This window comes from Drosophila melanogaster, chromosome 3R (genome assembly GCF_000001215.4).
Source record: "Drosophila melanogaster chromosome 3R".
Lineage (NCBI taxonomy): Eukaryota > Metazoa > Arthropoda > Insecta > Diptera > Drosophilidae > Drosophila > Drosophila melanogaster.
The window spans coordinates 22,405,455-22,419,086 of record NT_033777.3 but is presented as its reverse complement, the minus strand read 5'-3'; the positions used below and the strand labels follow the sequence as shown (position 1 = coordinate 22,419,086).

The following is a 13,632-nucleotide window of genomic DNA, read 5'->3' as shown; positions in this document are numbered from 1 at the left end:
TTTGCGTTTTAAATCAAGAGACTATCATAATTATTGGTTTCAATTGTTTTATATTTCATATTTGCTTTACATTCAATTTATATACAGACACATCGTAACGTTAACTATTGCTAAAATTGTTTGATTTTATTACGTGTAGTATTTTGTTTAACAATTTCAATGTTGGATCGCTCAGCCGTCCGTCCGCGCGTTGTGCTAACGAATCCGTTTAGTACAACCATTATTCAACTACTCTGTGTATTGCATTTGATGACGACTTTCAAATTCCGAGTGGACGATCAGGACGGATGTGGAATTAATGGGTTTGATCCGGAAAATTGCATCGGGGGTAAATTGTTTAACAACGAATTTAGAAACAAATTGCACGTGTCGCAAACTTTGTACAGCAAGGGGAAAGGAAAACGTAAATAATATATAGAACTGACAAGTTTAGCGATCGTGGAAATGTGAATGTGAGAGTGGACATTTTGGGTAGTAGGTTGGTTGGGTTAAATTAGGCTAAAAAATATCATTGAAACAAGTCGAATGCCGACGAGCTATTATTGTTATTATTGCTGTGATTCTGCTGCTGCTGCTGGAAAGCTCCAAAGTTGGCAAATGCTGATTGGTTTTGTGGAATGCTTTGCTGCGGTGCCGGAGCCCCAAAAATGTTCGGACTGGTCATTGGCGACAGTCCAGGGAATCCGCCACCCGTCTGCACATTCAGTGGCGCCTTTGCCGGACTGTTGGTCTTCAGGGCATTCATCGAAGGGGCCGGGGCACTGGGCTTGCCCGACTTGCTCATCAGCAGATTGTCCAGGTCAATGTTCATCTTGCCGCCCTTCAGGTCGCCCGACCAGGTGGCGCCCACAGCGGTAGACTGGACACTGGCAGCGGCGGGGACTGCGCCTCCGTTGGTATTATTGTTATTATTGGTCACCGACATGGGCTGGAGCAGATTATTGCCCGTGACGGCGGGAATGGGAGGCATCATATTGTCTGGAAAAAAACAAATGCAATAATAATGTTATTCGGGGTTTCAGTTTTCGTTTTTATTTTGGTTTCACAAAAAGCTGTTTTAAATATGTGGCTTCGATAGAATTGCGAATGCGGCTACTTGGTGATCGGCTAATGAGGTGGTCACTACTCGGAAGCGTTTGCGCAGCAAATCAAGTGCAATTACAGAAGGAAAGAATAGGTTCGTATCTGTTATGTGGCTATTGCCGTTTTGGATTGGTTTACCTAATGAGTCCGTGGCTGCGGAGGCCGCACAATGCCCGGAATATTGAGAAATGCTTTTCAATTCATCATTATTAAGTACATATGTATGTATATATTTGAGAAATAATATTGGATCCAATGTGTGTGTGGTTTGCAATACAAATATGCAGTAGGAGAAAAACAAATAAACAAAAGAAAGTAGTATAAATGAAGTAAATCCATATATGTATACCTGGAATACAATGGCTTCGAGGGCGATAGATATTTAAAAAATAATTCCTAGAACTGTTGTCTTATTTCTAGCAAATACCTAACTCTCGAGTCTATTATTAGTTTATACAATTATAAGAAAATGTTTAAGGACACAGCGTTAACGTTTGTATGAGAATTGATGTAAAGTATGAAGTAATCTTGTATTTAATCATATATATCATATATTAATTCGGAAATATTTCAGTAAAAAATTGTTCGTTTTTCCGTAACAAGAAATATGCTTAGTGTATTTTAAATACAGTTTTAATATTTTAAATCTCTTAAAACTCTATAGGCTGCTTTCAAAACTTTTTGATGGCCAAGTTAGGCAGCCTGTTCCATGGCGGCTGTATCAAAGAGTTTGTAGCAGGTGTCCAAAATGCTTTGGGCCAGTTCACGACACTCCTCCGAAGTCTCTCCGCCCACCAATGGCGATCTTATGAAGTCATTCAGCCAGCGCTGCAGTTCGTTCAATGACTCCGCAAAGTGCTGGGCCAGCACATGAGCTGGTGTGGTTACCAAGGCGATTCCTATTAGCTGCAATGTGGCCGCTCGGACGCGGGCCTCGGCATTGAAACGCACAAAGGCGCATAGGTCAAAGATCTCGCGGGTCATCGCTGGCAACAGTGGACAGTTCTGGGAGCACATAACCAACACGGACATGGTGTTTAGCAGGTTAACAAGCAACTGGGTGTCGATGTCGTGAGAAATATTTTCGTATTTTACGTAAAGCATCTGACGGGTGCGCTGTCCCCTCACCAAACTGAAGAAAAATGTACCGGCAACGGGGTGAAATGGGTTGGCCTTCTCCATTTGATCTCCAGCTTTGGGCTTGCTGAAATATCTCTTCGTCTTGGCCCGCAGCCGGTCGCGGATGATCCTTTGCGCAGCGGCCAGACGAGCGGCCGGACTCTCCTCCTCCTGTTGAAATTCGAACTTTCGGGGATGCTTGGCTGCCGGTGGTATAACATCCACAATTTCCATCTCATTCTGCATGTTTTCATCGCCAGAAAGTTCTTTCGCCGTTGCTGCCAGTACCTGAAGGATCAGAATACGGACACTGGCCGAATAGAAGGAGTTATCCGTGTGGAACTGGCGGCATAGGTACTCGGCACAGGGACCAGGATGAGCCACACAAATGGCCACGCAACACTTAAATTGCGTACGTTCGAATTGCTCATAGTAGAACTGCATTTCCATGACCAAGAAAAGTTGTAGCAGATCCAAGGCCAACTGAGTATCATGTTTGGCCAGCTGACCCCGTATAAGTTGCTCCGCTGTGCCCAAGGCTCCTTCGAACACCTGATAATTCTCCACCTTTTCTCGGAGCAAGTGCAGTAAGTCGATGACGAATTTGGGACGTTGATCAATGGTGGTGGTTGTATCGTTGGACATGTCATAGGGTTTCAATTCATCGTCGTCTTCATCCAGTGGCTCGTCGTCATCCGAGTCCAGCTGCATGTTTACATTCTGATTTTCGGGAGCGGGATTCGCTTGTATTTCAATATTCGGCTTATGCGGCTCTTTCTGCTCTGTAGTACTCATAAAGTCACTGAGATGAAGTTCTAATTGTTTCAGCTGATCCTCACAAGGCTTCTCATCTAGCTTAGTTTTGCTCGGGCTTTCAAACTGGCCAAGTTCATCAAACTCTTCGAAGATGTGCCAATGAAATGTATCCTTAAATGAATCGTACTCAAATCGTAGACGATCATCCTCCTTCGCATCAGGCAAGGCAATAAAATTGAAAATTAGCTCCACGGTCTTCATTCCCACATGACGCTGCAGTGCATCTGGGGACTGCAAATGGTTGCTGAGTCCATCGTGGAGCTGACGCTGGATGTTCAAATCCATTACAAGATTCCCACAAAGGCATTTTGCCGCCAACACAAGCAATTTGGATATAGCCAAGTGCTCTTGGCTGCCCAGTTTCTGCAAGGAAATGCGCTTCGACCAGATTCCAAGCAACTGATTCAAAAGAACCTGCAGTTGAGCAGGAGCTACGGCGTTAAGATAACTGGCCAATGTTATAAGCTGCTTATTATCCACGGGTGTGCGTTGAAGAGGCAACTTCTGGAGCAGGCAATGCTTCCAATGAGGTGTCTCCAAAGTGGCAGCACCTATAAGAACGTACAGGTTCAATCCCGCAGAAAGAGCCGATTGTGCTGTTTTTAGGCAAGCAGCGGGATCCAATTCTTTTAATATGGTATGAACTACTTTTCTTCCTCTGGGAGCCACCGCGTAGTCCTTAAGTACTCGTAGGAGGCTTTCCAAAGTTGAAACATCGTAAATAAGGTTAATAGCCTGTGACAAAAGCCAGGAGTACGGTTCCAAATCAAAGTATTCCCTATTATCATCGCACTGTAGGACAAAGTGCAAGGATTTCAGCCACTGGCGCAGCAGGAGTTTCTGATAAGAAACTGGAGCAAACGTCTCTGGCAGTCTTCTACCCAGTCGATTGGCCACCTGGGCTGGCAGACTGATTAGCAATTGAAAGAACGCTTTCACCTGGGCATCCAGCTCCTCCACTTTTCTTTCCGGCATAACTTTGATGGTCCGCGCAAAGCGCTGCATTAAGGAAGCTCTCTGGCGGGAGATGTGCAGCAAGGCGATAGAAATTAGGCTCTCATCCTTAACCATGTTTTCCAGTAAGGAACTAATAGTACTGGGAAACTTATCCAATCTAGTCTGAAGCGACTCAAAGGCAACCGATACATAATCAAAGCTGTGATCCAGTTTAAAAATGTTAACGACTTCAACATCCTGCGATGGCTCTGGCCAATCCTGGCTGAATAGCTCTGTCAATTGATTCAGCAATGCGGCATACTCTCCATGGGCAAGACAGGTCCAGTCGCACGTCTGACGATCGAGGCCAACCAACTGCTCAGGTGTGGTAAATCCGGGCAGTGCGTTTGAGTTATGCAGTTCCCCCAAAATAGCTGCTACTTGGGCAACGGCTGAAGCGCTCTGGACCTGCATTAAATCGCGCAGCTGCTTCTGTGCCTTGGAAAAAGCTAGACGCATTGCCTCAGATGGTGGCTGTGGGGAAGCCGACGACATCGAATCATTACTGGATGCCAACTGCTCTTCAACAGCTACGAGAGAGAACGAGAAGAGAACGAGTGCATCCGATTGGAAAATGTTGCCGTTTATATGTGGGAGGATGAGATAGTGTATCTTTGTGTGGGCTGTGGAGCTCGAGGTAGAGATAACGGCTCTAGTCAAGCTCGGAAGGCGCACCTTCATGCAGCGATACCTAAATATATCATGAAGTGACTAAGGCCAATGCAATTACTCTAATCTTAAAACTATTTCAAATTTAATAATATGTTAAGCTACAAGAATCAAACTACAACTCACCCATGGGCATGCTTTGGTGAATGGACAGATCGCCCAGGCCTGCCAGGAGATCTGTAGCCGTTGTGGCTGCTGCCGTCGAGGTGGGAGCTGAATTAAACAGGTCAAACGAATCGTTCGCCGGCGTGGCAGTCTTCAGCAAATTACCGTCCAGCGCAGATGTCGACGTTGTCGAGCCTTGGAACGCCGCAAAGTCGGCGAACTCATCGTTCGCAGCCGGAACCAGGCCCGTTGATGGTGGCTCGCTGATCGTCGATCCCGCCGAGGGCTGCCCGAAAGCAGAGGCGAAGTCGCCGAATTCCTGCTGGCTAGCATCGCTGGCACGCGGATTGAAGTCATCATCGTCATCCACAATCACGGCAGCACTGTTCAGCGTCTTCTCCTGCCCCGGCGGTGGCGAGCAGGTCTTGAACAGATCGTCCAGCAGATCGTTGTTATTGCTTTGCGTATTATTGTTTGCCTTGGAAGTAGACGGCGATGGCGAAGCGCCGCCCATCAAGTCCACGCTGGTGGGAGTGTCACGGTGAGTTGGTGAGTGAATGCCAGCAGCACCGCCAGGAGCTGGCTTTCCAAAGTTTGCTGCCGCACCCAGATCGATCTTCTTCTGGGACAGCGCTGGCTTGGCAGAAGCCGTTGAAGTGGGCTGCTTGGAGACAGGGGAACTGACGGTCTTCGAACGAATGTTCATGTTGAGGCTGGAAGGTTTGGCCTCGCTGGCTACTTCGGCAGGACTCGCACGGTCATTGTATCGATAGTTACGTCTGTGAGGAGAAAAGAGTACATTAGGATATAGAGCAGGTTAATCGGAAAAGTGAAAACTTGCCTTGGACTGGGTGAGTCGCTATCGGATCCCTCTCGCTCTCCATCGTAGTGAGTATCATCATCCTCATACCGATCCTTGTCGGCGCTTTTGTCGGAGTCTGAAGAAAAATCATCAATATTAATATTACATATAGAGAATTTGAACAAAAATCTTAAAAAAATAAAAATTTCTTACTTACACCAATTGTCTCCACGACTAGAGCGATAGTCGCCATCATTGTAGCCACCGCTGCCACCGCCGCCTCCTCCAGATCCACCGCTATAGCCGCTGTAGCCACCGCTTCGCATGCCCATGGCGTCGCTGCTCATGCCGATGTACTTGTCCTTGTTCTTCTTCGCCTTTTTGCGCTCCTCGCGCAAACGATCATCATCCTGAATAAAGTCTATAAGCTCTCGTACCTTATGCCTAACATTAATACCCTGATCCTTGCCGCCCTCGTCGGTGAATGTATAGTTCTCCAGCGAGCGCAGATCGTAGATGTGCTCCCGAGAGGAGGTTACCACCCGTTCAGAGCCGTTTCGCACCAAATAGTTTAGCAGAAGGAGGCTCTGTAAGTAAATATATACTCGTTAGCTCTATATTTATTAGTTTAAACTGAAAACGTTACCTTGTACGTGCGTCGCCAGTTGGTTTTATTGTCCTGCAGCATGCGCTTCCACAGCATGGACATCACCTCCGGGAATGTTTCGTATGAGAAGGTGGAATAGGCCAATTCCTGCATGAGGGGTCCTGTAGGCCCCCAAGGATCATCGTTGGTGGCCTCCCGCACCTTGCCCTCCGTTTCCGTGTAATTCATCACGACATTGGTGCTGCAAGTGGGAACGAAGTCATTGTTTTATTTTAAAGTAACTATTAACTATTCACGATGTTAGTCGTAGAACTTTTGTACATATGTAAATACAAATCTTAATCCGAGCTTGTTTCCTTAAATAATTGATATATACTTAAGTAAAGAAAAAAGGCATATTGACTGGGACATTCCGTAAACTCAATTGAATAGATAATCAAATAGATAGAGGGCCAGTTAATCAGAACTGGTATTTTTAAGTAAACGTTGTGTGACGATATGGATATACAATGCAAAGATGCAGATAAATAAGTAATACGCATGGCTTGGCTGCGACGTTGATAGACGTTCGAAACGTGATGGAAGTGGGCCAATTGTCGCAAATGGGCCATCTAGGTGTTCCTTATCAGTTCGAGATAAGCCCTAGGAAAGGTGTACCCGCGCACTTAACCTAATGAGTTCGGTGTTGGCTATCGAGCCACCATTATTTATTCGAACTATAGGCTCGCTTTTAGAAATAACTACCCCATAAAAGGCGCAGGTGAAAGGGGACACCCATAATTAATAATTCGATGGGGGAAAGAGAAACACCCATTTCACTGGAAAGCCTGGAAGTGGAGCTGTTAACACAGGTGAAAAAATTGTTATATTTGGGCAGTCGAAAGCAAACAAATTGTTTCTTGATAAAGCCCCACACACACAGGCGCATATACACATGGATATCAATATCGGAATGTGGCTGTGTTGGTAAAGCTCTCTTGAAATGGCGAACAACCTTGAAAGCAGTTAAAAACGTGAACCTAATCCAGCACCCCGATGCAGTTGATCCATAAGTAAGATATCTTTATGAATTATTAGGGATTTATGCATGACATAGGGCTTTTGAAATCCTTGAGGAGTTGGGGGCGTGGCGGGAAATCAGAAAACTTGGGGCGTGGGAGTCTTAACATTCACTTCGGCGTTAAGGGAATGTTATACACACATCCCATTACATATACGTATGGATATATCCTATATATTCCTGATCACTTACACCTTGTCCGCCAATTCGCGCACTTTCCACATGCTGATGAATTTATCCACCATTTTGAGACTATTGAATGCTACGGAATTTTTCACACAATCTCGTCGAAAAGTGGCTGGAAAATCCAACTACAACAAGACGTCGAACTCGTTTTCGCTTGGCGTGCCGTTTTCTGACTGTTTTGCAGCTGACGATTTGCACTTTTGCATGGAAACGGCGCACCTGTCTCGCACCCGCGCTTTCCGCAAACAAAAATGTAAAAATTTAAACGAAAATTGTAAAACAAAATCACAGCAGCTAATATTTGGTGAGCTGTCGTGTCCAGTGTTGCAAACAGTGTTTCCAACTCTCACTGTTCAAGTGTAGCTAAATCCGATAAATAGCTGTAGCCGTTATTAATGAAAATTAGCTTTTTAAATTTGTGCTCCAAATAGTTCAATAAAATATTAGTTTTCTTATTAATAAAGCACAAAGAGAAATCGGCATAGTTATAAAATGGGAACCATTTACCAATAACCGAAATAGTTCAATAAAACATTAGTTTTCTTATTAATAAAGCACAAAGAGAAATCGGCATAGTAATAAAATTGGAAGCATTTACCAAATAACCGAAAGCACATGCAATGACACCTAAGTTCCGGAATAAAAAACGCCAGATCTAGCTAGAAAATGCTGAGTTGGCAGCACAGCTCGCAGTGTTACAAAAGCTTTGCATGGAGCCGACGGGTCTTACCCTACACTACCATCAGCTGAACGCTGCTGTCATCTGTGGATTCTCAACGTTCAATAGGAAAGTTTACTAAAATAAATGAAAATACTAAATGAAACGTGAAGGATATCAGGGGAAATAAGACGGTTCAAGTCATGAATATAAGCCTATATCATTGGCATGCTTTGTAAAGCCCCTTCCTGGCCGCTAAAAATGTAAACAAAAAGGTTATGTAAACTTCTGTGGTCTCTTGCAGCGTGTGGATTGACTGAAAATGTTGGGACTACAACGTTTTGCCGGCAGTTTTGTCACCCAGTTGTACCGCCGTGCAGCCTTCAGCAGCAGTGTCCGGGCAGCGGGCATTCCCGTGGCGCCCACTGGAGCACAATCGGATGCAGTGGAGCCGGAAGCACGCGCGCCGGCTGTGGAGGAGGCGGCCAAAAAGCCCAGGGGTAGGTAGATTCTAAAATTGTTGTCCTCCTTACTAATTGGTATTCACTCCATCCTTATTGCAGGCCACATGGTAGCCGCTGCTTTCGAATCCCTTAGAAACGACGATCCCAAAGATGAGAGCAAAAGCCAAGCCTCCAGCAAGATCGATGAGCGTATCATCAACGCAAAGACAGTCAATGGACTGCTAACTATCACGGAGAACAACAATGGCTTCTCGAGGAAGCATGCCCTCAGAATTGTCTCCATACTGGCCGAGTGGAGCACCTTGAATCGAGTAAAGATCTCGGAATTCGAGAACGACACAAGGTTCCTACGTATTTGCCGGATGTTGGGCCGGACGGTTCCCAAAAATAATAATGCTAACAACAAGGACCTTGGTGACAATGGGACGGCCAAGCGGATTTCCGGCTTCCGAACAGATGACCTAAACACGGTGCTTGGCGTAGCTGGTGACGATGAGGCCGCTAAGCTGATAGCTAGCATCAGTCTGCCCCAGATGGTCAAGGTGATGAGCACCCTGGCCCAGCGGAAGAGGCGTAGTACTCCTCTCTTGCGCTCCCTGGCCTTTAATATCAGCAGCGCGTCGGAATCGCTGGATTTAAAGCAAGCGGGGGATGTGCTGTTCGCTATGTCCACGTTGAATTTCCAGGATTCTGTTCTAGGCGCTAAAGTGTGTGCGGATGTGCAATCGGCGCTGCCTAAGAATGTGGAGAAGTCTGCCGTTGTGGGATCCATTATCACCAGCCTGGGCATTTTACGATACCGGGATTTGGGTTAGCTCGGATATAAACACATCAGAAAAAGTTGTGATTAATGTAATTTATTTTTTTCGGTAGATATCTTGGAATCACTTACGCAGTGGCTTTTAAAGAATAGTGAAATCTGTCGCCCCCAAGATCTCAGTGCCTATTTCCTAACATCGGCCCTGCTAAACTTCAAAAGCGCTCAATTGGAGGAAGTGAGCAAAAAGCTAGTAAAGTCTATTGTCCGCGAGGATTTTACCAAGCAATCCGAGTGGTTGAGCTTTGTGTGGTCGCTAACAATGTTGGGTCTAGTAGAACACGGCCACTTGGCTTCTGTTTTGAGGTTTGTTCTTTGAAACGCTTGAAAATCTGGAATTAAAACTTAAATTTGTAATTACTTTCAGTGCGGACTTCCTAGAGACGTTGAAAAAGGACAAAGCTGGTGTCACAGCTACCTCCAAAATGAGGCTACTCAACTTGAATAGCTATGCCCAGTTAATAGCCACAGATTACAAGGGTCCACTATTGCCCACTGACAGTCCTGTCTATCAGGTGCCCATGGCTCATCCTAAAGCAAAGCAAGTGCTTGTAAATGGAATGCTAGATGCCCTGAAAAGTCTGCTGCCGGCCAGCAATCATTTACAAACTGCTGTAGACACTAAAATGGGCTTCCTTATAGGTAAGATATTCCTTGTTAATGTGTACCATATTCCTGATTAACTGTCGTTTCAGATGCACTGTGCCATTTTGATGCTAACAAAAACCCCCTGCCTTTGGACAAGGAAAATCCGAATGCAATAAGGCAAGTTATTACACGTTTTATAAATTAACTTGATTATAATGAATGAAACTTGATTTCAGGGTGGCGCTGATGGTCATCGATTTCCATGACATTTGCCACGGAACGCATCGCAGTGGCAGCGGCGTTACGAATCTGACATTTGATCTGCTAGAGAAGAGTGGTTACCACGTTATTCCCGTGCCCTATAATGAGTTCAGCACCAGTGACAAACTACTGAAACGCGTTCAGTATTTGGAGTCAAAGTTCAAGGCGATTGCAAGTAGCAAATAATTGCAGTTATAGTTTATTTAATTTTTCTTGTAATGATTGATCAATATTTGAATTGTTAAAATTTTGTAAATGTTAAATTAGGCGCTGAATTACAAGCTAAACCCAAATTTCGAAAGGTGAGTTACTGGGAGTCATTTTAACCACATAGTTTAGACGGCATCCAGTTTACTGGAACGTTGCTTGTTCATGCCCACTTTCCACCATTGGCCCGTTTCCTGGAACTCGGTGGCCACAGCAGCTAAGGTGTGGAATAGGCTGCGAGCCAGCATGTGAAGATTACCGATGTGCAGAACGAACTTGGGATCATACACCTTCTCAATGTCATCGATCTTGTAGTGATCTCGCGTCTCCCGTTCCGTCAGGCAAATACAGTTCCACGGTGCCCAGTCATCGCTCTTGTTCCAACGCGGTAATCTGAAATAGATATATTTGACGTTTGATTTTTAAACACTTCATTGTGAAGGGGTTACCTTAGTTCACTGAGATTCTCTGTCTTGCTTAGAGCCGAATGTCCATGCCATATTTTGTCTATGATGTGGCGAACATCATCTGGCTGCATTACAAATGCAAAGGATGTGGTGCACTTGCGTTTCCGCTCATCTCGATGGATGCACCGTAGAATGGACTGGTACACGGTGTTCTCAGTAGCAGTTAGCTATGTGTATGTATGAAAATATTTTCGATTATAATATTTAAAATGTGGAATAAGGAATAACCCACCTTTAGATAGTAACAGTGCTTGCAGGTGTCCACATGGCTCTGACGTGTCCGAATGGCAAACTCGGCATAGGTCTTGACCTTTTTGCATACAATGCACATGCGCGATGGAATCCCTAAAAATCACAATTCCCAAAGATTAATACAATAAATAGATATATACGTATGTTCAACACTTACTTTGTTTGGGCTCGCCCTTTTGGAACTTTATGAGATCGAAAAAGAGCATTGTCTGGCGTTTGCGCAAGATTTCCACGTCAAAGGACTTGGCATAGAGCAAAAGATTCTTTTCGCGATCAAAGAGATCAAAGAGTTCGGGAAAATGTGGGAAGCAAGTCTCCTCGGTGAGCACTGCCATGACTTGTCGGATGAAGTCTAAGCGGTCCTCCTTGCTGCGCGGCTTTCGCAGATCTTTGTAGATCTCGGTGAGGAAGCGAACTCGCTGTGTGCTCAACAGATCCATGTGGATTTTGGAGTCCTTGTAGCCAACCCACTCGATCGGTTTGCCCATCTCCTTTAGCAGCTGATCTTTGCGAAAATCCTCCATGGCCTTGTAGACGAGATTACGCTGCCGCTCCACGCCATTAAGCAGCTGAATCTCCTTGTCCAGCAGGATGTTCACCTCGGCAATGCGAGCAGGCCCCTCATAGTTGGCGGTAATACGCTTTAGCTCCGCCTTTTTCCAACGAGCCACCTCAGCATATAGCAGATCGAAGTCATCCTTGTTGCGTGGGAATTGCTTGATCACCCGGTGTCGCTCCATGCGCTGTTCCACGCACTTCTCATACCGCTCATCCTCGTGCTCGCGATTCTGCACCAGGCGACTGGTAGGGGTTTATAAGATAAGATATTTAAGTTTCATAATTTAAATTGAATATAGTCCACCTACCGATACTCTTGCGCCCGCAGGTGAATATATTTCCACAAAATCCAGCGCCTCCAGTTTCGCTGGATGAGCAAAATCTTTTCGAGCTTCCGCTCTGCTCGCTCCTTCTGGGCAAAAGTCTGGTACTTGCCAGGAACTATGGTAAAGTCATTGGCGGCGGAAACATATAGTATATTAATACCATCCAGATGGCATTGCACCGATTGCTCATGGGCTGTGTTCTGAAAAGAATTTTGGTATAATTGATCGCAATATACATAAATCGAAGTTGCTTGAACATACCAGAGTCTTTTCCTTTTGCTCCCATGTCTGGGTATCCCTGGTCTTGTACTTCCTGTACTTCATCTTGTCAAAGTACGGTCCAGTTTGGGTAAATGCGTCCAAGTACTCTTTGCCCGTTTTTTGATCCCTATAGCCGCAGAGGAATGGCTTGACTATCGCTGCATTCTCGATCTCTACGACCACGGTTTTGGACTGGCCATCCTGGGTGTCATCACCAGAGATGTGGACAGTGATAAAGTCGGCCAGACGGTGTTTGCTGATAAAAGGTTACGTGTAATATTGGTTTAATAATGCTATTCGCTTCACCTACTCATAGTACACATCCAGATCTAGCTTGGAGGTCTGATCCTCTCTACCCTCCTTATTCATCTCCAGTTGGAACTCATGAATGCCGAACTCATCTAGGGCAGTGGAGTTCAAAGGCACGGAGTTGCACAGAATGCGATTATCCTGTCGGAGGACGAGCCATTCCGGTGCCACTTCAAACTTGCGAGCAAGATCCTGTTTTATCTCGCCCAAAAGCATACAGTTGGGATAAACTTGGGCCAGGATTTCGGAATCCGATAGCCGGAACTTCACCGTCACATTTTCCAGCTCAACGCAGCATTCTTCCGAGTGCTGCGGCTCCGATTCAGTACTCCGGGAATCCAGAGGAGGGGGACACCCTGGTGGCAACTTGGGTCGTTCGCTGGGCTCCACATGCAGTTGCACATTGCACACATACTCCCGAGCACGCTCCTCCGCGCTCATCTTGCCACCCAAAATATATTTGTCGATTGTTGGAGAATAATAGTTTGTAGTTCAGTTAATTCCGAAATGAGGCTGAAAACTGCCTGCTGAGATATGGCCAAATGAGGATGGCCACGGATGGGGGGCACAAGTTTGTTCAATAGCTCCACAGCCGCTGCTAGGCGCCCTGTTGTGGCAACGGGTTGTAGGCCGGAAAGCCGTTGAAGCTCCAATTTTTTGGAATTACAGTACAGTGGTGGTACTCACTTTAATTACAGATATTTAAAGAATTATACAATTTTTATATGTTATACCAAATATTTTAAACCTTCCTAAAATAAAACAGAGAACTTTTATAGATACATTAATATAATATGAAACTGACTCAGCTTTGCACAAGTTGTTCCACATAAAGAATTTCAGCTGTACTTAATTTTTCTCACGCATTCGCAATGAATTTGCATGAGTGAAAGCACCCAATCATCTAATGAGCTCTTCAACTCCAATTGCTATTTACAAATTTGCATTCCCATAAATTTTTTCTAATTGCCCCGATTTCGAAGTCTTCCCAGTTCGATTGACCATTTTTCAGCGCCTTATT

The 13,632-nt window shown here is 45.2% G+C and overlaps 3 protein-coding genes across 5 annotated transcripts; 1 reads left to right on the top strand and 2 right to left on the bottom strand.

The window, feature by feature from the left end:
* Positions 1-35: 35 nt before the first annotated feature.
* lqfR (liquid facets-Related) lies at positions 36-7,786 on the bottom strand. 2 transcript variants are annotated; one of them, NM_170009.4, is made up of 6 exons: positions 7,450-7,786; positions 6,237-6,438; positions 5,808-6,177; positions 5,630-5,726; positions 4,810-5,567; positions 36-978 (listed from the first exon to the last, which is right to left on the bottom strand). In NM_170009.4, exons 1-6 carry the CDS (start codon positions 7,500-7,502, stop codon positions 509-511), a joined length of 1,950 nt encoding a protein of 649 aa, NP_732734.3. In that variant the 5' UTR covers positions 7,503-7,786; the 3' UTR covers positions 36-508. The 2 variants fall into 2 exon arrangements, with proteins under 2 accessions (NP_732734.3, NP_732736.2); NM_170011.3 differs by lacking the exon at positions 36-978 and adding an exon at positions 1,285-4,544.
* Positions 7,787-8,171: 385 nt separating this feature from the next.
* On the top strand, positions 8,172-10,521 carry CG13850 (uncharacterized protein). 2 transcript variants are annotated; one of them, NM_142781.5, is given in 7 exon segments: positions 8,172-8,230; positions 8,406-8,601; positions 8,665-9,375; positions 9,439-9,688; positions 9,750-10,024; positions 10,078-10,147; positions 10,207-10,521. In NM_142781.5, coding segments are annotated over 6 exon segments (1,695 nt in total). In that variant the 5' UTR covers positions 8,172-8,230; positions 8,406-8,423; the 3' UTR covers positions 10,418-10,521.
* Positions 10,447-13,148, bottom strand: CG13855 (uncharacterized protein). Its single transcript, NM_142780.3, has 7 exons — positions 12,613-13,148; positions 12,303-12,558; positions 12,024-12,241; positions 11,315-11,958; positions 11,138-11,250; positions 10,888-11,072; positions 10,447-10,831 (listed from the first exon to the last, which is right to left on the bottom strand). Exons 1-7 carry the CDS (start codon positions 13,050-13,052, stop codon positions 10,567-10,569), a joined length of 2,121 nt encoding a protein of 706 aa, NP_651037.1. The 5' UTR covers positions 13,053-13,148; the 3' UTR covers positions 10,447-10,566.
* Between the last annotated feature and the right edge of the window lie 484 nt (positions 13,149-13,632).

Excerpts from the sequence above, each read along its gene's own strand:
- lqfR (NM_170011.3), bottom strand. The coding sequence starts at position 7,502 with ATGGTGGATAAATTCATCAGCATGTGGAAAGTGCGCGAATTGGCGGAC. Across the intron at positions 6,178-6,236 it reads ACTGGCGACGCACGTACAAG|AGCCTCCTTCTGCTAAACTA; the intron begins GTAACGTTTTCA and ends ATTTACTTACAG. Across the intron at positions 4,545-4,809 it reads TCACCAAAGCATGCCCATGG|CTGTTGAAGAGCAGTTGGCA; the intron begins GTGAGTTGTAGT and ends TCTCTCTCGTAG.
- CG13850 (NM_001275905.1), top strand. The coding sequence starts at position 8,424 with ATGTTGGGACTACAACGTTTTGCCGGCAGTTTTGTCACCCAGTTGTAC. Across the intron at positions 9,689-9,749 it reads CACTTGGCTTCTGTTTTGAG|TGCGGACTTCCTAGAGACGT; the intron begins GTTTGTTCTTTG and ends AATTACTTTCAG. Across the intron at positions 10,148-10,206 it reads GAAAATCCGAATGCAATAAG|GGTGGCGCTGATGGTCATCG; the intron begins GCAAGTTATTAC and ends ACTTGATTTCAG.
- CG13855 (NM_142780.3), bottom strand. The coding sequence starts at position 13,052 with ATGAGCGCGGAGGAGCGTGCTCGGGAGTATGTGTGCAATGTGCAACTG. Across the intron at positions 11,959-12,023 it reads CTGCGGGCGCAAGAGTATCG|TCGCCTGGTGCAGAATCGCG; the intron begins GTAGGTGGACTA and ends AACCCCTACCAG. Across the intron at positions 10,832-10,887 it reads GAGAATCTCAGTGAACTAAG|ATTACCGCGTTGGAACAAGA; the intron begins GTAACCCCTTCA and ends TATCTATTTCAG.